Here is a 26507-nt window from a genome sequence, read left to right on the forward strand (position 1 = left end):
TTCCTTCTTTCCTTCTTTGCTTCCTTCCTTCCTTCTTTACTAGTCCACTTCAGTTTTCTCTTTCAGGATGTCCCCCTGGTCTGCAGTGAAAAGGCAGGCACTGAGCACTGTTGAGAGGGTTGTGGCTGGAGCAGATCCTGGTTGCCCACTTCCCTGCACCACATTGTGCCAGGTATTGTCCTCTAGTTTCTGGATGCTAAAAGGTCTAGAGAAGGCCAGGTGGTTGGGGAGAGAACTGGGAGGGAGGCATGGGGGTGGAAGTAGTGTTTTAATGTTGGAACAAACAGTTGGGAAAGCTGCACAAGTGCATTAGGCTTTCTCAGCCCTGAATGGGAGCAGCTGTCCTGCTTGTGTGGCTGCTCTGAGGCCCTCCTCCACATTCACCTGCCCCTGACCCACTCCCCTTGAAGGACAAGAGATTAAAACTGAATGGATATCAGAGACATCACCTCTGGTTCATCAACTGGCTCAACTTTTTTCCTTATACAGATGAGGAGCTGAGACATGGAGAGGACAGGTGAGATTTTTCTAGGTCATCCATGAGCCTTGTGAGTCTTCCTTGGTGCTCTGGGGTAGAGGAGGGAGAAAGAAAAGAGTCTGTAGATTTGAATCAAAGCTCTTTCTTTTCCTTCAGTTGCTCCATGATGTTAGCCCAAATAACTTTCAGCCCTTTCTTTCTCCACTGTGTCATGTCAGGCACACAATTTTTTGTTTTCTTTCGTTTTGTCTTCAAACTATATTTTTGTTAGCTCAGTCCTTCTTTTCTTCTCCTCTCTGTATCCAAGTAAAATCACTCACAGAAGTCAATGTCTTAAATAGACAGAACTTGGGCTTGGGGCACCCCATGCAGAGGAGGTGGTAACTGCTCTTCCCTCCTACCTGAGGCTCCTGTGACACTGTCAGAAGTAGCTGCAAAGGCCTTGCAGTGCAGTGATTAGACCATGGACTGTGAAACCAGAGTGCCTGGGTTTGGTGCCCAGTCAAGCAAGCTTTTTAACCAAATGATTTTGCTTTTCTTGTCCCCAGATCCCCACCCCTTGCTTTCTACTAGCACAGGGCCCATCCCTGAAATTTCAGGGTGTGGGGACTCTGTCCTCACCCTATGTGTTAGGGGATTACAATCAGGACAGGTGGCCCCAGTCTGCAACATCTTTCCATCAGTCATGGATGAGGCCACCTCTTAGGTGAGGCACCACCCCATCCCTCCTGAGAATGTCGCCACGCTGCTTCTCAGGCAGCCCCGGCTGACAGCAGTGAAGGCAAGCATTCATTCATGAGTGAAGAAAGGCCTCCTCCCCAACTCCTTCCACAGGTGAGTGATGCCCGCCGCCGCCCCTCCCCTCCCAACCATCGCCAAGGGCATCCCCTTCTCTAGCCAATCACAGGAAGGGGATCAGGAAGGAAAACAATACTTGTGGCCTCCTCATTCATTAAACCCTGGATGAATCTAAATGGAATGAGAAAAAACTGTTTTTCTTAAGTAGAAGAACAAACACAATAGGGGCCACACCAGATGCGACAACCCTACCCAGGCACAGGTGCTGTTGATGGGACGCAACATTTAACTCCCGGCCATCAATGCGCTAACACTCTATAGGACCACAAATGAATTAGAAAGATGGTAGAATCCACACTTAGAATCTAGTATATGCAGTAGGCCAGGTGCGGTGGCTCATACCTGTAATCCCAGCACTTTGGGAGGCCAAGGGGGTGGATCACTTGAGGCCAGGGGTTCAAGGCCAGCATGACCAACACAGTGAAACCTTATTCCCATTAAAAATACTCTCTCTCTCTATATATAACTATTTTAGCTGGATATGGTGGTGGAGGTTGCAGTGAGCCCTGACCGCACCACTGCACTCCAGCCTGGGTGATAGAGTGAGACTCCGTCTCAAGAAAAGAATCCAGTATACACAGTTCACCGAAAGGATGACTTAATCATTACCATGCCTACAACAAACTACAAAGAATATAGAGTGTGATTATGTCATAACTTCCACTCCCTCCTCACCAGGAAACCTGAAAAATCCTTTGCCGGGAGGAGCCAAGGGAAACGTCTCTATCCTCAGTTGGTTGGCATCCTTTTCTTTGTCCAGGTTCTCTGCCATTGGCTGATCCTCTTCTGCTTCCCACAGTGTCTACGTCCCAGCTAGGTTGGGCCAGGAAGGGCTCTCCAGGAGTTCGAACTGCCACAGCATCTGCAGAATTCTCCGCCTCTCTGTTTGCAAGTTCCAACCTTGGGGGCAGAATTCTCAGCAAGCTCACCTCTATCCTCTGGCTCCCCTCTCTTCCTCATTTGTTTCTGTACAGGTCAGATTTGGGCCTTTGGGAGGCTTAGAGTCTTCACTGTGAATTGACTGAAATGTCCGTGGTAGTTTTATGTTCCCCAAGGAATGGCTTTTCTCTCTTTGCATCATTTCTTGGGCCCACATACTCCCTATCCATAAATCAACTTCCTGCACTTCAACAATCTCTAGCTTTTGGTAGGAAGAGAATAGCTGTCCCACTATCCAGACATCCCTGTGTTATATGTGGCTCTACCAATGCCCTGTTTGCTGTGGCACCTGGAGGTTTTGGGTTTAACTATTTTGCATGGGTTCCACAAAGATAAGCAAGGATAGGAAAATCCAGCTTCTTCTTGTAACTATTAGCAGTAGCTACCCATTTATGGAGCACCTACTATGTTCTGGGTATTATGCTAAGTGCTTTACATATCTTATCTCTAGTCCTGACAATGAACTTGTGAGATAATTCTCATCGGTCCCATATTACAGATGAGGAAACAGAAGTTATATAAGTTACCCTTGATCAAATTGGTGGTAAGCAGAAGTAGTGGGACTTCATGCAAGTCTGCAGGATTGAGAAGCCCACACTCTTTCCTTTCCACCATTTGTCCAGTCACAGTAAACACTTACTGAGCCACTTTCCTCCCCCAGGCATTGTTCCTGTCTTGTGGAGGAACATCTCACGACCCCATTCTTCCTCCTAATTCTCTTGATTTGAGACAATGAAGAAAAGAGTTCCCAAAACCTGTGGCAAGGAAAAGGTTTAGAACAGCAAATAGAAGAAAAATAACACTGACTGTGGGTGGTAACTTGAAGTTTGTTACTCACCAGGAGAAAAAGAACTATGTAAGAATTACCACCTCAGCCATATGTCTCTAGTTTACATAACCCAGGCAGTAGCTGGAGCTCTCAGGCAGAGGCAGAGGCAAACATGTGGGATTCTGGAATTCCACTGAAATATAATAGACAACAGGAGGAGCAGGAAAATGAGTCATGTTTTTATAATTAGTTGTGATATTGGACCCAACTTCTCTAAGAAATCAACAGCATCATCCAATCCCATCTGGCACAGGAGAAGACAAGAGGCTGACAGATTGTGTCACAGTCCCTGGAAATCAGTGGTGATATAAAGACCTAGGATCTAAACCTGCAGGAAAAAAAATTAGTGGCCAGCCACCTCCCTTATTTGCAGGCTGTTGAAATACTCATAATTTTACCGAGAGCCAAAGCAAACTTATCTCACTGAGGGGGAAAAAAAAAGCATAGAAAGAGGGAACTGATATAGTAAAACCCAATTGCCATGGCTGGACTGGTGCCCAAGCATGAAAGCAGTTCAGGTTACTGTATTTTAAAGGATCTCTTAGATTGGCAAAACTGTGGGTAGCACTTTTCTGCTTCTTCACTAATAAATGAATCTTGATTTTGTTCAGATTATCAGAGCAGTTTGTCTAGAGAAGGTGGATTCTTCCCTTAGGCCCAAGAGAGGAGCCATGATCAGCCTGACCCCTTTCCTCTTTGCACATGATGGATTTAGCCAATGTGTTGGCTAACATAACCCAGTGCTCAGCAAGGAGACATAAATGAAAGACTCCTAGTGACTTCTGAAAATATTTTCCTCTCTAACGAAGAAAGACACTTAGGAGAAAGAAATCCTGGGCCACTTTTTACCCATTTTTGGATATTTTGTTTAAAGATATGATGAAAGGAGCTACTGCAGCCATCTTACCACCCTGAGGAGAGACAATGCTGTCACACTGAGAGCTACAAAATGAAAGACAGAAAAAGCTAGAGGTCTTGATTTCATCACTGCACCCCCAAACAACTGGAACCATACACCTGCAGAGTTAAGTGATGTAAAAACTGCTTCATGGTTTCAACCACTTTTGGTTTAATCTCCATGATACACTGTATAAAGAGAAATAGCTTGAAGTTGACACAGTATGCAAGAGAAAAAGAAATGTCTCATCTGAACCAGGATGAGACTCTGTTGATGCCAGGACCTCTATCTGTTGGGCTGTACTGCCTCCACAGGAATTTAGAAACTGAACAAATGGCATATATTTATTGAGCGCCTACCAAGAGCCAGGCACTGTGCTGGATCACAGGAGTAGACAATGCAGAAAGGTCATTGTTGTCATGGAAATCACAATCTGGAAGACAGATGATAAACAAAAACACAATTAAAGATAGGTGAAAACACTCTTAGGCAACTTTCTAAGTATTGGTTCAAGCCAGTCCTGAGTGAAACCCTGACTTTGGAATCAGATAGAACTGGATTCAAATTCCACCTCCACCATTCACTGTGACCTTGGGAAAGTTATTTAGTTTTTCTGACTATCTATTTCCTCATCTGTAAAATAACGATAATAAAAAAACTAACTCAGCCAGGCGTGGTGGCTCAAGGCTGTAATCCCAGCACTTTGGGAGGCTGAGGCAGGAGGATCTCTTGAGCCCAGGAGTTTGAGACCAGCCTGGGCAATATGGGGTAACACTATCTTTACAAAAAATACAAACAATTAGCTATGTGTGGTGGTGTGTGCCTGTGGTCCCAGCTACTCGGGAGGCTGAGGTGGGAGAATCACTTCAGTCCGGGAGGTCAAAGCTGCAGTGAGTCAAGGCCGTGTCACTGCACTCCAGCCTGGGTGAAAAACAAAAAACAAAAAAAACCTCGTAGGATTGTTGTGAGGATTACATATTAAATAAGCAAACAAACAATAAGGCATGTACAGTGCCTTACAGGGAGCCTGACACACAATCAGTCTTACTAGATTATGGATCATGACCATTGTCATCATCATCATAATTTGTGCTGTCATAATAATAATTTGTGCAATAATAATAATAATAATAATGCTGTGGATATCAAATGATAAACAAGATATAGACCCTGCCCATTCAAAAAATTGTGGCAGCAAGAATCCAGATTTGGCCACAGAACGGTCAGAATTTAGGCAATGAATTAGGCAGGAGACAAAAGAGTTTCTCTGGTAACCAAGGTTGGGTTAACCTGGACCCCCTGTCTGTACTCTTTCCCACACATGTTTCCCGTCACCCCCTTTTCCAAGAGGGAAAGAGATATTCTGAATGAGCGCTGCTCTTCTTTCACTTATGGCTACTGTTCCCAAGAGACTCCAATGGGCTTTCTCTTTCTCCCGTGACGTGAAAAATACAGGGTGTGGCTCTCCGGATGGCACTTCCTGGTTTGTGCTATGAAGCAGCAAAAACACACAGATACACCCATAGATGATCTCACCAGACCTTATCTCCCTTCCCTCATTCCCTCAAAATCATACCCACCTAATAATGTGTTTAGTGCACTGCAATTGAGTATTAACTCCCGTATCTAGCTAATAAAATACATAACATCCAACAGCCAGGTCCTCACACCCACACACATACCCTCGCCTTTAGAAACATTTGCACGGATTGTCACACGAGCCCCTGAACTCTCCATCACACTCTGCATGCATCTTCCCACAGACTTGCTCACACACTGGCTTTTTATTTGCAGGCCCATGGGGAATCTTTCACCTCTTAGACAGGAATTTCATTAACGAAGGGGAGGGGATGGTAAGAGGAAAGTACAGATGCAGGGCAAATAAATGAGAATAGTTTTTGAGGGAGACCTAACATTGTATCATCCTAGTCCCGAATCTCTCCCTTTTAACTGTTCTTTATTTGTACATTCTGTGCCCAAAAGAAAACAACCTTTCATTAATTGGGCAATTGTCCAGGCTCTTAGCCTGGCATCCAGCCTACAGAGCTGTGAAATCAACCGCACCAGATCTACGCTTTGAAATGAGGCAACATCCAACTGGAAACCCGCTCAAAGTAAGGAAGTGGGTGAAAAGACTCAGGGTCTCTTTTCTCTTCCCAGTCTTCTCTCAGCCACATCTCTCTTATCCGATCTTGGTGAAGAAACTTGCTTGGCTAGGAGAAAGGTCAGGGACGAGAAGATAGTGACGAGAAAGTTCCATGAAACTCTCAGAAGTCCCAGCCTGAACATCAAACCTGAATAACCAGGAGAGACGTAACTTCAGCATACTTTCAGTGGTTTTCCTCCTGCCCACGCTGCAGGTTTTTCAGGTCCTTGCTGGAGTGTGCGCTCACAGGCATAAATAAACGTGCTATCAGCAGCCTGCGTCAGCCAGCCCAGCTATTTAAGCAGGCTGGCATCAGCAAACACTGCTTCCAAACCCAGGGCTTGCCTTTGCCTCTTCCACGTAAGTACCTTTCAAAGGTCTGCCTTTTATGCAGAGTGATGAGTTTGTGTAGGAACTAGACCAAAATGCTATCGTTACCATATTTGCTCTTCTGTTGGAAAACAGTAGAGGTGAAAGGGAGAACAGGAATGAAAAACTTACCCCCGAGCAGAAGCCAGGAAATGCTGCTGAGTGTAAGACATCAGTCCCTTACAAACAAAACTGCATGGGGTCAAGGGGAATTTGGAGGAAGGGGAGTTGGTGTTGGTCTTTTGGCCAGCAGGTGAGATGTTTTTCTTGCTCGCTTCTATTTTGGAAAGATAACTTTGAAACCAGCACTTGTCAGATGCCTATGATTTTCTCATTTAGGAGCAGATTATTGTTACTCTACATCCCAGACTTTTATCAAAAATCAGACATGGTATCATTTTAAAATATGTTTTCTGTTTGACAAGGGGAAGTGAGGGAGGTGTCTCTGGATGGAGAAGTGGCTTGATTTTGAATTTGCAGTTTATCGTTACTTCTGGTTCTCATAATACTTATTTACAACAATAAAAGCATTGATCTTTTTTTTGGTGTGTGAGATGAAAAGGAATCCCAGGCTCTGGGGTCTAGAGAAAATATAGATTTGTGATATGTGAGTGGCATCCAAGTATTCAGGGTAAACTGTTAAATAAAGTGGAATAAGAATCATTGAATAAAAAGGTACAATCTGTCACATAGTTCAGATGAGAAGCTCTTAAAGAGAAGAGGAATGCAAACAGTTTCCATGAAGTGGCACTGCCATTGGACAGGGCCCTGTAGTGTGTTTAGTTAAGTAGGGTTAAGTATAACCAGGGCAGGCAGAGAACAAACAAAGGTGCTGGGAAGGTGGGAAGGGAGAAGGGAGGAGCAGATAGTAAAGGATTTATAATTAGACATCAGATTCATAAAAAGCAGATAGGAAATTATAAGGAATAGAGCAGGGCATTAATTCTATAGTCTATCCCTTTGTGTCAAGAATCTGGTGAAAGCCAAGGACCTTTTTCAGGTATTCATTCCCCGCATCCTGAGCCTCCCCCTCCACCCCACTCCGCAACCCACACCTTGACTCTCACTTTCGGGATTCCTGGAAGTCCACGGACCCTAAATTAAGCTCATGTGCTTATTTATTTATTTATTTATTTATTTTTTATTTTTTTAATTTTTTTACTGGGCTGAAGCTGCCAACTGAGGAACCTCTCCAGAAGTGATGGTGAGTTAAAAACCTTCAAGGTGGCAGGCACTTCTTGGCCACCAAACTGAAACTTGGTTTTAAGTTCATGAAAGTCTTATGTCAATCAAGCAAATAATGATTAAGGACTGTATCTTAGCAAAGATAAGTTGAGGGCCAAGAGGAAGAGAAAAAAAAAAGTGATCTTGTTCTCAAAGAGCTTGAAATCTAAAGTCCAGGGAGATAATTAGAAGTTATGTCCAGGCACAAAATAGGATGTGTTGAGTGATTACATTTGTACAAAATGATAGAAAATGCAAACTAATCTACAGCAAAAGAAAGTGGCTGGGCGTGGTGGCCCATGCCTGTAATCCCAGCACTTTGGGAGGCCGAGGCGAGCGGATCACTTGAGGTCAGGAGTTTGAGACCAGCCTGGCCAACATGGTGAAACCCCATCTCTACTAAAAATACAAAAATTAGCCGGGCATGGTAATGGGCACCCATAATCTCAGCTACTCGGGAGGCTGAGACAGGAGAATTGCTTGAACCCGGGAGGCAGAGGTTGCAGTGAGCTGAGATTGCACCACTGCACTCCAGCCTGGGTGACAGAGCAAGACTCTGTCAAAAAAGAAAAGAAAAGAAAAGAAAAGAAAAGAAAAGAAAAGAAAAGAAAAGGAAGGAAGGAAGGAAGAAGGAAGGAAGGAAGGAAGGAAGGAAGGAAAGAAAGAAAGATCCATGGTTACTTGGGAAGGTAGAGGCAGGAGAAAAAAAAGGAAAGAAAGATCCGTGGTTACTTGGGAAGGTAGAGGCAGGAGAAAAAATGTTTGGGGGGATTCCCAAGGGACACAGGACACTTTTGAGGGTGATGGATATGTTCATTATTATGACTGTGACCATTTCTTATATGGGAAGATTTATCAAATTGTATACTTTAAACATTCAGTATTATAGCTGATTACCCCCAACAAACAATACTTTAACAACATTATTTTTGTTTTTTTGAGATAGGATCTCACTCTGTCACCCAGACTGGAGTGCAGTAGCACGATCCCAGCTCACTGAAGCCTCTGCCTCCCAGGCTCAAGCAATCCTCCCACCTCAGCCTCCCGAGTAGCTGAGACCACAGACTTGTGCCACCACGCCCAGCTGTAGAGATGCGGTTTCGCCATGTTGCCCAGGCTCGTCCCAAACTCCTGAGCTCAAGCAATCTGCCTATCTCGGCCTCCCAAAGTGCTGGGATTACAGGTGTAAGCCAATGCACCTAACCAACAATATGATTTTTAAATGAGTAAAAGCATTTCTAAAAATCAGCCTATGTAACATGCTGAACATAAAAGATGAGTATTTATGGAGAAAAGATAAATTCAATAAAGCACAGAGACCAGAGAGTAAGGATCATAGACTTCATTAGAACTGGGAGGGTTCCTGGAGATAATTTAACCTAGTGGTTGTGGGACATGGAGAACTTAAAAACAAACAAAAAAAAATAAGTCACTGGGGCAGGGCACGGTGGCTCATGCCTGTAACCCCAGCACTTTGGGAGGCTGAGGCGGGTGGATCACCTGAGGTCAGGAGTTTGAGACCAGCTTGACCAACATGGTAAAACCCCATCTTTACTAAAATACAAAAATTAGCCTGGGCGTTGTGGTGAGTGCCTGTAATCCCAGCTTCTTGGGAGGCTGAGGCAGGAAAATCGCTTGAACCTGGGAGGCGGAGGTTGCAGTGAGCGGAGATCACGCCACTGCACTCCCGCCTGGGTGACAGAGCAAGACTCTGTCTCAAAAAAAAAAAATCAGTGACTGGCCCCACCCTGGACCAAGTAAATCAGAATCCCTGGGTGTGCAGCCCTGGCATTGGGTTTCAAAGTTCCCCAGGTGAGTCTAATGTGCAGCTAGGGATGAAAACCAGTGAAATCAAAACCATTCACTTGACAGATAAGGATAGTAAGGGCCAAAGAGAGGGTGCCACCTGGCCACCAAGTCCAAGGGCAGGATGAGGCTGGGAGGCTAAGGGAACACAGCAACAGAAGCTCAGAGGTAAAGAAAGAGGCTGCTTCTGGATACTCCCAGCTCCAGCTAGAATAGGGTATCCAGCACCTTCCAAGCAAATCCTTGGAACCCAGACATGCTGTGGGGCAGCAAACTAGAAGAATTACTCAGGGCCTCCAAGGTGCATTATTAAAGGATTGTGCTAATGAGTGAGAAGGGATGTTTCAAAACTAAAGCTTCCTTTTGTTCCCGATTAATATCTGGCATAAGCAGAGGATTCTAATTATTGAAAGGAATCCTAGTGTACACACCAGGCACTCTGCTCTGGGGGACAGCCAAGTTGTTCTTTCAAGAAATAGCATGTGTGCGTTCCCAGCATTGGGATGAGTCTATCTGGAAGTCCGGGGTGTTTTAATTAGGACTTCCAGGTCAGACCCAGGTAAAAGCATGAGTGGGTGAAGTTTGTCTTTGTGACTTCTGTCCTTCCTGTCTGTGGCTCCTTAGCTCTCCCTCAGCACCTGTATGGGTGCAGGTGTCAGTTCAGAGGTGTCTGTGGGACCACAGAGCCTCACTGGCTCCACCCTGGTTGTGTTTCCAGTGGGTTCTCACCTCCCCTTCAATCCAAATGTGCCACTTTCCAGGTCTCATTCTCTCAGGGCTTGTTTTCCTCATCTGTGGAAAACTAATTAAAATTAGGATGTTAATAGACAATAATTGTTTAATGAATTATGTCCCTCCCTGGTATATTGAGTAAGTTCCAGCAAGATAACATATCTAGGAGTTCCTTGAAATGTTATATATAGTTACCATTTGAATTTTAAAAGGGGGCAATCAAGAGAATCACAGTTTTATGCAAAATATGTCCTCCTTACTGGTCAGAATTCCAAGCATCTTGCTGGGCAAAAACATACCAAGATTGTGGGTTTTCAGTATAATTTTTCAAACCCTATCCAGTAGGCAACCATCTATAGGCCCTGTTAGATTGTTTTTTCTGAATGAGTCCATTCTTTGTCAATGCAGTCGAACTCATCAGAAGTAGCTGCATTTCCTGTGTCTTTCTGAAAAATGGAGAGCCACCTTAAGGTTACTATAATGAAGACAAAATGTCAAGAAATTCTGCTCATAGGGATTTTAAAATATTACCTGCTTCTTTCTCGGGAGCAGAAGGCTGGCACCAGCAGAGTAGCTTGCCTAGTCTTAGTGACCTTAGTGGCCAGGAGCCTCATTCTTTGGGGACCCAGTTTTGCAGCTGGGGCAGGGCCCCCCCAGTGCATGTGGCCATGGGTCCATTCCGGCACTTTTGCCCCGTTCGAAAACCAGATTGCTGCAGCTCTTGAGAACAAGTGGCAGCTGCAGGTGGCTAGTCCTGCCTCTGAAGAGGGGCGTGGCTGGGTGTGTAATTAACATTTCTTCTGGGGAAGCAGTCTGTAGGCAGTCGGGGCCCAGAGCAGCCCGGCAGCTAGAGGACACGCTGTGACAGCAGCAGTGGGGAGGAGAGGGTGAAGGCAAGCTCCATCTTGAGCCCCTGGGAGCCCTGGCACTCTAGCTCTGGGGAAAGGATTAGGCCGTTGGCATCAGGACAGCAGTCAATACCAGTTTAACGCCCCTATTTGGAAGCCAAATGCTTTTTCCTGTTATTCAGAGCTTCTCCAAAATTTAAAAAAAGAAAAGAAAAATAAATGACAAGCTTGCAAAATTGATAAAACAGGTTTATACGACCAATAGAATTTCTTCCTTCCTTGGATGACTTTTCTTTGAATATTTCTCCTTCACCTTCATTTCCAAATTCTCTCATTACACAGTGACAAGAGGTCACTTGGACATTTTTCAGGGCTGTATTATGACCTAACTCAGCTTAATTTCTGGATGTTGTTGATGGCTTCCTTAGACTTTTTGTTGCTGTTGAGACAGAGTCTCACTGTCACCCAGGCTGGAGTGCAGTAGCACGATCTCGGCTCACTGCAACCTCCACCTCCCAGGCTCAAGCAATCCTCCCACCTCAGCCTCTAGAGTAGCTGGGACCACAGACACACACCATCATGCTTGGCTAATTTTTTGTAGTTTTGGTAGAGACAGGGTTTCACCATGTTGTCAAGGCTGGTCTCGAACTCCTGAGCTCAAATGATCCTTCCACCTTGGCCTCCCAAAATGCTGGCATTAACAAGCATGAGCCACCACACCCGGCCGGCTTCCTTTGATTTTTAAAACATCAAGTGACTAGGGACAGTGGATAGTGCTATAGAAAGATGAAATTGTTGGCAGAAGGATAACCTGTGGCTTGGAGTGGTTTATAAAACAGTAACCTGCCCTTTTAAAAACCAACACCTGGGGATCCTGAAGCAGCCCCTGCTCTGTCCTGGACCATAGCCATCCTGCCCACTCACTTGGGGCATCGCCTGCCAGTGGGGAACAGGTCTGATAGAGGCGCAGCAAGCCTGATGCTGCAAATGGAAGGCTCTTGTCTCCTGGTGCAGGAGGTGCGTGCATCTGCTGTCTTCCTGGGCTATGGCCCTGATGTGTTTTTGGCCTTCCAGTGCTGTTGATTTTGAACACACAGTGCAACCAAGCAGGTGCAGTTTAGGCTGTCCTTTTTATTTGCTGGGAAAGTGCCTACATATATCTTTTACAATATGCTGAACAATCTTCCCCAGGACTCCAGGCTGAGCTATCTCCTGCCAGGGAAGCAGAGGACAGGTCTGGTGAGCAGGAACCTGGGTCCTATTTTCTCAGCTGTAATGGAATTTGAAAGCAGCTGTGAGCCTGAAAGATTCGTTGTCCTAGTGGTATTACTAATAGCACCCCCTTTTACTCTAAAAAATACCTGGCCTGAGCAATAAACTATATGGTCACCTGTGCGTACAATCCACTTTATGCAAGAGCATAAAGTGATTTGCTTGGAATCTTAGGATGAGCTGGTATCTGAGCTGGCTCTTGAACCCAGGCAGCCCCAGGCCTCATTCTGACCTCTGTGTCAAGTCATTTACTCTTGCTGTGACTCAGGGTTCCTGCAGGAAGCATTGTATACCTCCCGTCCAGGCCGAGAACTGGTATATTTATGTTGGGTAAACCAAAAAGAAGTTCAGTATAAATGTCGGGCATTCAAGGAATTGCTCATCACAAGGTCATGCTACTCTGATCTTTGCTTCAGCCTCTTATTTGGCTATACTTAGATAGTAATAGAAGCTCTTTTAAATGTAGAGAAGTTGGCTGGGCATGGTGGTTTGTGCCTATAATCCCAGCCCTTTGGGAAGCAGAGGTGGGAGGATTGTTTGAGCCTGATCTCTACTTTTTTTTTTTTTTTTTTTTTTTTGAGACGGAGTCTTGCTCTTTCGTCCGGGCTGGAGTGCAGTGGCCGGATCTCAGCTCACTGCAAGCTCCGCCTCCCGGGTTTTACGCCATTCTCCTGCCTCAGCCTCCGGAGTAGCTGGGACTACAGGCGCCCGCCACCTCGCCCGGCTAGTTTTTTTTTGTATTTTTAGTAGAGACGGGGTTTCACCGTGTTAGCCAGGATGGTCTCGATCCCCTGACCTCGTGATCCGCCCGTCTGGGCCTCCCAAAGTGCTGGGATTACAGGCTTGAGCCACCGCGCCCGGCCTTTTTTTTTTTTTTTTCAGTTAGCTAGACGTGGTGGCACACACTTGTAGTTTTAGCTACTTGGGAGACTGAGGCGGGAAGATTGCTTGAGCCCAGAAGTTCGAGACTGTAGTAAGCTATGATCATGATGCCACTGTACTCCAGTCTGGGCAACAGAGCAAGACCCCATCTCTAAAACAAACTAATAAATGAAAAGTAGAGAAGTTAATTTTACCCATATCCACATAATTTCTTGTAATTTGCTTCCGATAGTTTTGATGAAATGTGACCGAACATGAAAACACTGTGAGATCTTTCACAAATGATCTACTCTGTCCTTGTACGTTCAGAACGAAATGAAACAAAAACCTGAGGCAGACATTGATCAGTTCTAATCTCTTAGTGTATACTGGGCAGGAAACAAGTGGCTGTCATTTTGGCTGTTAGATCTAGTCATTCTATCTAGGACCATGAGGAAAATTTCCTAGGATTCTTTTTTTTTTTGAGACGGAGTCTCGCTCTGCCGCCCAGGCTGGAGTGCAGTGGCCGGGTCTCAGCTCACTGCAAGCTCCGCCTCCTGGGTTTACGCCATTCTCCTGCCTCAGCCTCCCAAGCAGCTGGGACTACAGGCGCCCGCCATGTCGCCCGGCTAGTTTTTTGTATTTTTTAGTAGAGACGGGGTTTCACCATGTTAGCCAGGATGGTCTCGATCTCCTGACCTCGTGATCCGCCCGTCTCGGCCTCCCAAAGTGCTGGGATTACAGGCTTGAGCCACCGCGCCCGGCCAAATTTCCTAGGATTCTTAAGGTCGTGACAGATCTGCTTAGTTAGTCTAGTTGTTGTTGAGGTATTTTCATTTTTTTCCTGTGTGGCTTCTTCCTAAGGAAATGTACATAAATAATTTTCCTTAGTCCTAATATCCTCATCAACCCTTTCCAAATTTTCAGTTTGCTGGTGCCAGGAGTGAAATCTGTTTTACAAAAATCTTTAATTCAGTGGCTAATATTTAATTGAATAACTAATGTTGGAAGTATCTATCACTTTATTATATATGACTTACCCTCTTCCTGGGACATAGACTAGCATCTTTGGAGATGGCTGGAACTGGGATTTACGAAGCAGGAGTGAAGAAAGCAGGAGGCCACCCCTACTTTCATTAACACACTGTACCTGGCTCAGGGTTCCATAGTTGAAAAGGGAGGAGAGTCCTTGGAACTAACTCAAGAGTTAAACAATAGTTGACTAAACAATAGTAAAATTAGGGCTGGGTGCAGTGGCTCATGCCTGTAATCCCAGCACTTTAGGAGGATGAGGTGGGCGGATCACCTGAAGCCAGGAGTTCAAGACCAGCCTGGCCAACATGGTGAAACCCCGTCTCTACTAAAAATCCCAAAATTAGTTGGGCATGTTGGTGGTGCATGCCTGTAATCCCAGCTACTCGGGAGGCTGAGGCAGGAGAATCGCTTGAAGCCAGGAGGCGAAGGCTGCGGGGAGCCAAGATCACAGCACTGCACACCAGCCTGGGTGACAGAGCAAGACTACACACACACACACACACACACGCACACATAGAGATCAGATGTATAAGGAACACAAAAAGGCCTGATGTTATTTAGCTTGGACAAGAGAAGGCTATAAAGCCACTGAATGATGGTGTTGAAAAGCATGGAAGGAGGTCGTGGAGGTCAATACCCAGCTCTTCACCTTGGCTTTTGAGGAAAAAAATCCAAGACCAAGAGTTGGTGGGGCTGCAGTACAAAGGACATTAAGTAAGCCGTGAGGTATTCCCTCATTATACAAAAAACATAGTGGAAAGAATTAATTATACAGGCAAACTCTGAAAGATGAGGCAGTCCACCAATCTTTTAATTTTTAAAGCCCCCTTTTTTTTGTTTGTCTTTAGGCCTGTAATGAGTTAACATAGTCCTTCATTCATGGCATACACAAGACCCCTTCTTAGGTTTTATATCTCATGCCATTTCTCCTGCTCTCCCACTCTCCCTCTTTTCTCTCTTTCTTTTCACTGAACGCTAAAATTTTAAGAGGTATCTGTGTTGTTGATGATATTTCTAATGCATTATTATCAATAGTCTGTAAATTACATGTATCTTTTACTTATTGACTCCTCCAATAATGGACATCTTTCTTGCCTCCAATTCTCTGAAATGATGCTGTAATGAATATTCTTATACATATGTTCTACCACCCTTTAGATCTGGTTCGTGGGAAACAGAAAGGGAAAGGAGTGGGCTAGAAGACTTATGCTTTCTTTACGCAGCATGGAATATTGAACTGTCCATGAGAAATGGAAACATAATGTAACCAGTTAGTACTTCAAACATTTAGAAGCTTCTCCAGGTTCCCTTGTACTTTAATAAGAGATTGAGTGACACATAATTTTCTAGAACTAAGAGAGCACAATCTTCAGTGATCTCCCCTTCTCAATATAATTTTCCTTTTTTTCATTAAAAAATTTTTTTTTAGCCAGTCAGGCTGGGTATGGTGGCTCACACCTATAATCCCAGCACTCTGGGAGGCTGAGGCAGGCAGACCACCTGAGCTCAGGAGTTCGAGACCAGCCTGGCCAACATGGTGAAAACTTATCTCTACTAAAAATACAAAAAGGTGTGGTGGTGGGCGCCTGTTGTCCCAGCTACTCAGGAGGCTGAGGCAGTAGAATCACTTGAATCTGGGAGGGGAGACAGAGGTTGCAGTGAGCCAAGATCAGTGCCACTGAACTGCAGCCTGGGTGACAGAGCAAGACTTCGTCTCAAATAATAATAATAATAATAATTTTTTTAGCCAATCAAATTTAGCAGTGGGGGATTGTATTCAATGTCATCTTCTTTTCTTTCTTTCTTTTTTTTATTTTTTTAGACAAAGTTTTGCTCTGTCACACAAGCTGGAGTGCAGTGGCACCATCTCGGCTGCAACCTCCACTTCTCGGGTTCAAGCAATTCTCATCCCTCAGCATCCAGAGCAGCTGGGATTACAGGCGTGTGCCACCATGCCTGGCTAATTTTTGTGTTTTTAGTAGAGATGGGGTTTCTCCATGTTGCCCAGGCTGGTCTCGAACTCCTGGCCTCAAGTGATCCACCCGCCTCAACCTCCCAAAGTGCTGGGATTACAGGCATGAGCCACTGTGCCCAGTTAAATGTCATTTTCTTAAACTTGGCTTTATCAATTCTAGAAGCATTTTATTTCTGGATATTGGTTATTGATTACCCAGAAAAAGCAAATGACATGTTCGAAGAAATCTTATTAGTCATGAGGTTGAGTGAAGTTTCTAAAATGTTTTGCCATTTTAATGATTGCAAAACCTGATGTCATTTAGTTGCCCAGTTATATCCTGATTCACTGGGAAAGCTGGATTAGAACCTTAATAATGGTACCTTGTATTTATGTAGCGTTGATAATTTATAGTGCCATTCATAAACATAATCCATCTCATTGAATCTGATAACACTGTGTGACAGGTGGGGCAGGTTAATAGCTTCAGTAGTAGATGATGAAATGGAGGTCTAAAGCAACTAAGAGAGTTGTCCAAAGTTACCTGGAGACTATGTGATAGAGCTGGAAGGAGACTCCGGGTCTTCTGAAGCTTCACTCAATCTCTGCAGTATCATGGCTGATGCTCAGAAAAGTGATCTATTGCAGGTTCAAAGCCATCCCCTGAGCTGGACATTCTGGTATATCTGTCCTTTTCAATTATTTTGTGATTTAATGAGTTGGCTAAAGCTGCACACCCTCTGTTTGTCCTATTAGCTGAACACCTGCTCATAAAAACCACTCAATTGGGGAAAATATCTGGTCCATATCACTGAGTAGCATGGCAACAAGCAGCATGGGTGGTTGGACTTTGGCATAATTAGGAGCTCTGCAAGGCACCAGCTGTGGGTCATTTTATCCATGACCTAATTATAATCATAAAATAAGAATGGTAGTTGGACCATAAAAATAATAATCTATTAAAATATATTTATGCAAAGAGATAATTCCATTCTGTCAGAGACTCTTTTCTGGACTTTTCAAAATACTCAACTAACCGGAGGAAGTTCTGTCTGCTCGCAGTAGACGATCTAATGGTCTAAGGAAAGCCATGTGATTGGGCAGCCTGAAAATATACTCATGGCGCATGTGCAACACCACACAGGTCTCTAATGTATCTTGCTATGTAATTTGAGCTCAGGCAAAAATACTGTATGACCCAGCATATATTTTCAAAAAAACCAATCATGATGTCACATCCCCAGAATTACAAATGAACAGCTCTTTTCAGAGTCAGGCACTGGGAATAAGAACATTTTTAGAAAGAACATTTTAATGTTTTAAAGTGATTGGATGTCTACAGAGCAATATGACAATTTTATCTACTTGATTCTCCATTGTATGTGTAGCTTATGTGTATTAGATTTTTTTTCCACCCAGGCTGGGGTGCAATGGCACGATCTCGGCTCACTGTAACCTCTGCCTCCCGGGTTCAAGTGATTCTCCTGCCTCAACCTCCCGAGTAGCTGAGATTACAGGCGCCCACCACCATGCCTGGCTTATTTTTGTATTTTTAGTAGAGATGGAGTTTCACCATGTTGGTCAAGCTGATCTCAAACTTCTGATCTCAAGTAATCTGCTCACCTCAGCCTCCCAAAGTAATGGGATTACAGGCATGACCCACCGCGCCTGGCCTGTATTAGATTTTTTAAAACTACCAAACTGATTTATCTCATCATTTAAGTTTTTGAGCACCCTTCGTCCTCCATGCAACAAATATATCTCCCTATCCTTCGGCATATTGACCTAATTAATCTAATTATAAACAAAACATAAGAAGTTAAATGGGCAATCAAAAATTAATAACATACTCCAAAACACAAAAGGAATATTTATTAGCTGTCATTTAAACTTATTTGAGCCATTTTTCCTCTCTACAAACTATTTAGAAAGTTGATCCTTTTGTTATTTGCTTCCAAGCTTAGTAGTACACATTTCTCTTCTGGTTTAAAGGTTCTTTTTAGAAAATATTGAGACATTTCCCCCATATCAGAAATCTATTTGCCTCATTTATTGGAGGCAAGTAGATTATTAGGACATTAGACATTTTCAAAGAGATTTCGTAATTCAATTTGTTTGACAAATCAGACCCCTTCTCTATTATCTGGTTTGAAAAGCCCTGAGTGCTTGGCTGTACCCCATAGAAATCTCTAGGACAAATCATTTTTGCTTCTCTGTTTATATTTGATCACAGGACTGACTCTGTTGGAGATATAATGGATATTCACACTTACTAAGCATTAGCACAACCATATTGACAATAACTAAAGCAGGCAGAGGCCCAAGCATAACTCGGTCTACCAGACAGATTCCTATCCTACGTATTCAAGTTGCAATAAAAATGAAAGATCAGGAAATTTGAAGCTAAACTGTTTCCTCTTACCTTTAACCACAGAGCTGCAGCACTATGCATTTTTAAGAGGGAAAAACAGCCTCCTGTCCATCACTGTGGTTAAGCATATGTTGTTCTGTCCTCCAGCATCCTAACAGACCTGCATTTTGCTAATCCCTAACAGAAGTTAGGGTACCTAGGTGCAAGAGTAGCATTTTTGCTATTCTATACCTAAGTGAGAAATTTAACATTTTATGTATAATAAGGGCACCAGATATCCAGGTTTGCCTGGGACGCTTCTGATGTATGCCTGTTGTACTGGTGTTATTATTATTATTATTATTCTTATTTTGAAACAGAGTCTCACTCTATTGCCAGGTTGGAGTGTAGTGGTGTGATCTCGACTCACTGCAACCTCTGCCTCCCGGGTTCAAGCAATTCTCCTGCCTCAGTCTCCTGAGTAGCTGGGACTACAGGCCCCTGCTACCTCGTCTGGCTAATTTTTGTATTTTTAGTAGAGATGGGGTTTTGCCATGTTGGCCAGGCTGGTCTCAAACTCCTGACCTCAGGTGATCCACACGTCTCAGCCTCCCCTGGTCTAATTATTAATAGTACTCCTTTTATCTTCACTGTTCTAGGTTGGGTGACAAATTATATGATCACATTAACTTAACAGCCAGGTTGAATACTAACAAGCACCTTCGTTCCGAATGTTTCATGGGCTCCTCCATTGTCCCTTGAAGTAGAAACTAGGCACAAAGTGTTCAGCAAATCAGGAGCAGAGCCTAGAATAGGGCTCCGTGCTCTTCCTTCTTGAGTCAGCAACATTAGCAACCTGTTGATGAGGAAGAACCCTATCACTTAAAACCTAGGCCACTCTGACTGTCAGAATTTGAGAAGAGAAACTTCCTCAGAAGTCATCTGGCCCACACCTTCACTTTTCTAGATTTAGAAATAAGTATAACACTTCTGGAAATGCATATGCCATTTTACACTAGAAAAGTGCAAGGTTGTTTCATGAGCATAATCTCACTGGATCACAACTGGAGTAAAGAGGCAAGGAAGGACATTCTTAGTCACATTTTACAGAGAAGAGAGCTAGGTTTTAAATAAGTTAAATAATACAGCCAAGGATATGTGAGTATGAAATGGAGGCATTAGAACTGAAATCCAGCCCTGACTCCATACCCAGTACCCTTCCTATGTCTCCATACCAGTTTAATATTTTCATTCATTAGTGAGGATTTAAAGCGTATTTCCTACATGTATTTTATCCATTACAGATACATAAACATTCCCTCTGCAACTAATGCTATATACTCTAAATATCTTCTTTCAGAGCCAGGCATAATGGCTTAAACCTGCAATTTCAATGACTTGGGAGGATTGCTTGAGGCCAGGAGTTCAAGACCAGCCTGGGCAATACAGCAAGGTCCCATCTCTAAAAAAACTTAAAAAAGAACAGGCACTTTAGTTCTGCTTCTCTATCTTCCTACGTGACAAGAACTGTGGCCAGCAACTAAACTGTTTCTGTCTGACAGCACCACTTGGTGGTTGGGTAGGGAAATGAGAGGCCAAAATCTTTCTGTCTCCTTCTTTCTGGTGCCTTGGGTAGAAGGATGAGGAGGAGAAGAAAATGCAAAGTAACTCCTGCTTTTTCTTTATTGTTCACAGTTAACAACATGAATCATATCTCAAACAACCTATTTCTCATATTGATATTTCCATTCTCCTTTGTTCGCTTTCTTTATTTCATCTATGACACAAGTATATAAATATAATCAGTTTGGCCGGGTGCGGTGGCTCGCTCCTGTTAATCCCAGCACTTTGGGAGGCCGAGGCAGGTGGATCACCTGAGGTCAGGAGTTCGAGACCACCCTGGTCAACATGGCAAAACCCTGTCTCTACTAAAAATACAAAAATCAACCGGGTATGGTGGTAGGCGCCTTCAGTCCCAGTTACTCAGGAGGCTGAGGCACAAGAATTGCTTGAACCCAGAAGGCGGAGGTTGCAGTGAGCTAAGATTGCACCACTGCACTCCAGCCTGGGTGACAGAGTGAGACTCCATCTCAAAATAATAATAATTACACCAGTACAACAGGCATACATCAGAAGCGTCCCAGGCAAACCTGGATATCTGGTGCCTTTATTATACATAAAATGTTAAATTTCTCACTTAGGTATAGAATAGCAAAAATGCTACTCTTGCACCTAGGTACCCTAACTTCTGTCAGGGATTAGCAAAATGCAGGTCTGTTAGGATGTTAGAGGACAGAACAACATATGCTTAACCACAGTGATGGACAGGAGGCTGTTTTTCCCTCTTAAAAATGCAGAGTGCTGCAGCTCTGTGGTTAAAGGTAAGAGGAAACAGTTTAGCTTCAAATTTCCTGATCTTTCATTTTTATTGCAACTTGAATACGTAGGATAGGAATCTGTCTGGTAGACCGAGTTATGCTTGGGCCTCTGCCTGCTTTAGTTATTGTCAGTATGGTTGTGCTAATGCTTAGTAAGTGTGAATATCCATTATATCTCCAACAGAGTCAGTCCTGTGATCAAATATAAACAGAGAAGCAAAAATGGTTTGTCCTAGAGATTTCTATGGGGCACAGCCATGCACTCAGGGCTTTTCAAACCGGATAACAGAGAAGAGCCTAGATTTGTCAAACAAATTGAATCATGAAATCTCTTTGAAAATGTCTAATGTCCTAATAATCTATTTGCCTCCAATAAATGAGGCAAATAGATTTTTGATATGGGGGGAAAATGTCAGTGTTTTCTAAAGAGAACCTTATGCTTTTATATCAAGATAAAGGAAAGTCATACTTCTTGATGGGAAGATGAAATTCAATCAACGTACATTTCATAGATATTCACTGAGTACCTACCAATGTGTCAGCGACAATTCTGGATACCTGGACACATCGAAGCTGTGCTATGAATCTGTACAGTCCTCAACAGTTCCTTGAAACTCTCATCAATATCTGTACCAAAACCTCATTTCCCTAAGCAAGATTTTAATTAAAATTGAATTTTCTTAAGTATTTTCTTTTAAATAACTTCTTATTAAATTGCACCAGGATATTTCAATAGGATTATTTTATACTTTTTTCCATTACAGATATATAGCATTTTAGTACCTATATAACCTCTAGTGGGTTAGCCTGGGATCTTACCTATATATTTGGAATACTCTTTCTCGAGAAAACTTTTCCTGAATTCATAATAATCATCATAGAGCTAGATTAGATCTGTAGAAAAGCAACCTGTTTACAAAATGGAGATCGCCTATAAGGAGATGATGGAAATAGAATTGCTTTCTTTTGTTTGCCCGTTCATTTCTATGAAAGTAGACTAAATACTCCACTTATTTCATAGCACATTCAAAGAAGAAGCCTAAGGTTTTATGAGCATCTTTCACTATTTCCCCAAGTTTCCACATACAAGATTAGAACACAAATTGGGCTATCAATGAAAATAACTCAGTGCATATGCAGAGTTTTATGTCCAGAGTTGACTAATGATTCATTCACTGCTGGAAGTCGTTCACAAACACCCTTTCCTCCAATGGCTTTTCATAATATCTTCCTGTTTTCAGTAAGTGGTTACAGAAAGTCTGGACTACTGAGAGACTTGTTTCAACAACAGTTTCAGGAGGATCCTTAATTAAACAAAACTCTGTACCTCTAGGGATTAAGTGGCAGCACTCATCACTGAGCTCCAGCTGGTCTGGTTGAAGCCAGCCTTTCTATTCTATCAGATGCTGTAACATTTCTTGTTTGGATTCTGTATTATTCACATAATGCCATCTTTCAATGATGTCTGCATCAATTGAAGAAGAGCGTGTGGGGAAGGAAAGCCAGCCTGGCTGGTGGTGCCGGTGGTTTTAACTGAAATCACTGGCTAATCCATTGAGCTAGGGCAGAGCCGTGTCTGATCACCAACATGCCATAGGGAGGGAAGTACTCAGACTGGCCACACCCACAGGGAGCCAGGGCAGACACAGGGCACTGCCTTCCTTCTGTTCCTCGAGCCCACCTGGCTCTACTTCCCCTTTTACCACAACTTCCCATCAAGGATCTGCTGTCTGCAGAACTGTTCAGTGCAAAGAGGAAAGATGGTGTAGTGATTAAGGACATGGATGCAGAAGTTAGATTTTCTGGGTTGGGTCTCTTCTCTGTCACATACTAGATTTGTGATTTGGTGAAAGTTATATCCATCTTCTTGGGAAGGGTATATAAGTTTCCATCTATATAAGTTTCTACATGTATAAAATGAAAATAAGAACACATAGTGTTGCTGCTCCTCTGATGATAAAGTGAATGAATGCATCTAAGGCACTTAGATAGGACCTGCCACATAGTAATTATTCCATAAATATGTTGTCACTATTGTTATAACAGAGGTAAGGTTTCTGTAGGTGATTCAGCAATAGGAATCAACTCTATGTTGTTTGGGGGCACTGAGGATGATATCAAAAGGCTAGAGTGTATTTTCTTCAATTTTACATTTTGCCTAGATCTTGTTGAACACAGAGCAGTTTTTTCCAAAGTTATGTCCTAAATCAAGTCATGTTAAATGCCATTGGCTAGGTTCTGTTCAATAGCCATCCAGTGAGCACATATTAAGTCCCATACTCTCCTAATGAATACTGGGGAGATTTCAATGTATAAGAAATGACACATCCCCCATAGAAGTGCATATAATTTAGTGGGGAAGACAGGCTTATGAACAAATTATTTCAAAACAATTTCAGCCAGGCATGGTGGCTCATGCCTATAATCCCAGCACTTTGGGAGGCCAACGCATGAGGACTGTGCTGAGCTCAGGAGTTTGAGACCAGTCTGAGTAACATAGTGAAATCCCATCTCTACTAAAAATAAAGAAAATCAGCTGGACGTCTGGATGCTCACATGTAGTCCTGCCTACTCAGGAGGCTGAGGTGGGAAGATTGCTTGAGCCCTGCAGTTGAGGCTGCAGTGAGCCATGATTGAGCCATTGCACTCCAGCCTGGGTGACAGAGCAAGACCCTGTCTCCAACAAAACAAAACAAAGAATTTCCATTTGGTCATTACCCTTATAGGCCATGACAATCTCAAAAAATTGACTCACCAATTCATAAAATATTTGTTCATCCTTGTTATCAATTTCCTCATTATTCATCTTCTGTCCCTTATGCCTCCTCATTAATAGATGGGAGGAGAGGGGGAACTAGGGGATGGTGGTGAGGAAGGAGCAGATAAATTATTATTTTAGTGAAAATGCTAACAACTAAGTATAACCCGATGCATAATGTACAAGTGTATAATGAGAAAACATGCTTATGATATCACATTCCTCCCTGCCATGCCGTTCTTGAGAAGTTCCATGCAGGGATACATGTTACAATAAAGCAACATATACAGCATTGGATGTTTTTTGTTTTTTTTTTAAAGGGGTCTAATTTCAACCATTGTGCTTTACCATTCCAGAAAGATAAGAGATTGTAACCCAGAAGAAGTGAAATTTATAAGCTCTTCTTACTGGTTTGCCTTCCAGGGGATACTTTACTGAAAGTCTAGCTCATAGCTATTTAAAGAATAGTAATAGCAGGCTAGGCATGGTGGCTCAGGCCTGTAATGACAGCACTTGGGGAGACTGAGGCGGGTGGATCACTTGAGGCTAGGAATTTGAGACCAGCCTGCCCAACATGGCAAAACACCGTCTCTACTAAAAAAAAAAAAAAAAAAAAAAAATAATAATAATAAATTAGCTGGGCATGGTAGCACACATCTGTTATCCCAGCTACTAGGGAGGCTGAGGCAGGAGAATGGCTTGAACCTGGGAGGTGGAAGTTTTGGTGAGCTGAGATCACACCACTGCACTCCAACGTGGGTGATAGTGTGAGACTCCATCTCAAAAAAAAAAAAAAAATCTTCCAAGCAAGCACTTTACAGTTGAGAGACATGTTCCCTATAATAACATCATAAGAACTTTACTATAAAGCTGTGAACTAGGCAAAGGTAGACATTATTATATTCCTTCTTTACATACATGAAATGGAGGTCCAGCAAAGTGACATTTCAGGTAATTAGTACAGAAGACTTCTGATTGTTTGACCTTTTTTCTACATTAATTCCAATTTCATTTTGTTCTTAATTCTGCCATGTTTCTAAAACAGAGTGGTTCCTAAGGCAAGAGGAAAGCCAACCTAGAAAGGAGGACCTGGGAAATAGCAAACTGGTTCAGCAACTACACAGAGTACCTATAAACGCACACATCAGGCCGGGCGCGGTGGCTCACGCCTGTAATCCCAGCACTTTGGGAGGCCGAGGCGGGCAGATCACGAGGTCAGGAGTTCATCACCAGCCTAGCCAACATAGCGAAACCCCAATTCTACTCAAAAGACAAAAAATTAGCCAGGTGTGGTGGCGGGTGCCTGTAATCCTAGCTAATCAGGAAGGAGAATCGCTTGAACCCGGGAAGCAGAGGTTGTGCCACTGCATACCAGCCCGTGAGACAGTGCCAGACTCCATCTCAAAAAAAAAAAAAAGCACACATCGTATATGCAGAACTGAAAATTTTCAAAAAGCAGCACTTAGTGTTTTTAAGAGATGGATTAACTACTGAGATATATACCATCCCGTAGCAGGGCTGAAACATCAAAAACCAAACCTGATGACACCTTGATCTGACAAAACTTGCAGGAATAAGAGGTACCTAGGAAGGTGTGGTCACTGGTGACCAGTGGGAATGGCATGGATTCAAGTATAGTTGTCATCTCGATCTTCCTGCCTCATCAAGTCAAGTGCAGCGTGTTCTAGGAGAACAGCAGGCTTGCTTGTCCTGAATTAGCAAGTGGTTCGGCATGTACCTGTAATTGTTACATGGGGTCAAAAGTTAAGAGCTCAGACTTTGCAGAACAAAAGAACAACCTGCCCAGATCGTCTGTATTTCAATTTACTCTTGTGAAAAATGGAATCAGAACAAAACTTGAAAGGAGAGATTCCATTTTTTATTCCTTTATTGCCTAATATCAAGTAGATGTTAGGGCTTTTTAAAGAGATGCATGAAAGTCTCAAAGAATGTCGCCCCAGTAGCCAAGTAATGAAGCAGGAGAAGGCTGACAATGGCCTATATCCCACAGTGGGAAAGAAAAGACGGGCGGCCTCCAGCCCCAACTCTTCACTAAAGGGACACACGATGATTAAGTTAGAGCTTAAAGATTCAAATAGGTGATTTGGTGATATCTTAGAACCTCTGACATCAATAGAGCATAAGAAAAATATATCTGGGGGCCGGGCACAGTGGCTCTTGCCTGTAAACCCACCACTTTGGGAGGCGGAGGCGGGCAGGTCACTTGAGGTTAGGAGTTCCAGACCAGCCTGGCCAACATGGCAAAACCCCGTCTCTACTAAAAATACAAAAATAAGGAAGGGTGTGGTGGTGTGCACCTGTAATCCCAGCTACTCGGGAGGCTGAAGTAGGAGAATCGTTTGAACCCAGGAGGTAGAGGCTGCAGTGAGCCAAGAACACACCACTGCACTCCAGCCTGGGCAACAGAGTGAGACTCCGTCAAAAAAAAAAAAAAAAAAGAAAGAAAGAAAATAATACGTTTGGACAAATGAATCAATCTTGATGCTCATTAAATCAAGAGCCTTAACTGCTATAGCCAGAATAAAAGGTAGAATTCTGAGTCTTCCTCTGATGCTGTAGACAATTTAACTCTTAAAAAAAAAAAACTCAAAATAGAACTAATTCCATTCTGATTTCTATGAGAGAATTGTGAGAGAAATGAAAATAACTAATATCAAACTGCTTTTGACCTGGCACTTAGCTGTTTAAACATTTAAGCTCATTATTTGAGTTTACATGTATATCCTATTTTAAACCCAGAGCTTAACAGTT

General features: G+C 43.2%; 1 protein-coding gene and 1 long non-coding RNA gene across 4 annotated transcripts in view; one reads left to right on the forward strand and one right to left on the reverse strand.

Moving 5' to 3' along the window:
* LOC117085576 lies at positions 1–25937 on the reverse strand. The gene is made up of 6 exons (XR_004438004.1): positions 25320–25937; positions 4362–4435; positions 3114–3237; positions 2916–3030; positions 2012–2236; positions 1–567 (listed from the first exon to the last, which is right to left on the reverse strand). It is a non-coding gene; the product is annotated as an uncharacterized LOC117085576 (long non-coding RNA).
* Positions 6068–26507, forward strand: part of HOPX (HOP homeobox) — a 35450-nt gene continuing 15010 nt past the window's right edge. Inside the window, exons 1-2 of one of the 3 annotated variants that reach the window (XM_033214577.1) lie at positions 6128–6508; positions 7690–7721. In XM_033214577.1, the coding sequence (XP_033070468.1) occupies positions 7719–7721 (3 nt within the window). In that variant the 5' untranslated portion in view covers positions 6128–6508; positions 7690–7718. Of the gene's footprint in view, positions 6509–7689; positions 7722–26507 lie in introns of all 3 variants that reach the window. The other 2 variants (XM_033214582.1, XM_033214581.1) reach the window with 2 other exon arrangements.

Source organism: Trachypithecus francoisi, unplaced genomic scaffold, assembly GCF_009764315.1.
Source record: "Trachypithecus francoisi isolate TF-2019V2 unplaced genomic scaffold, Tfra_2.0 Lachesis_group1, whole genome shotgun sequence".
NCBI classification, from domain to species: domain Eukaryota; kingdom Metazoa; phylum Chordata; class Mammalia; order Primates; family Cercopithecidae; genus Trachypithecus; species Trachypithecus francoisi.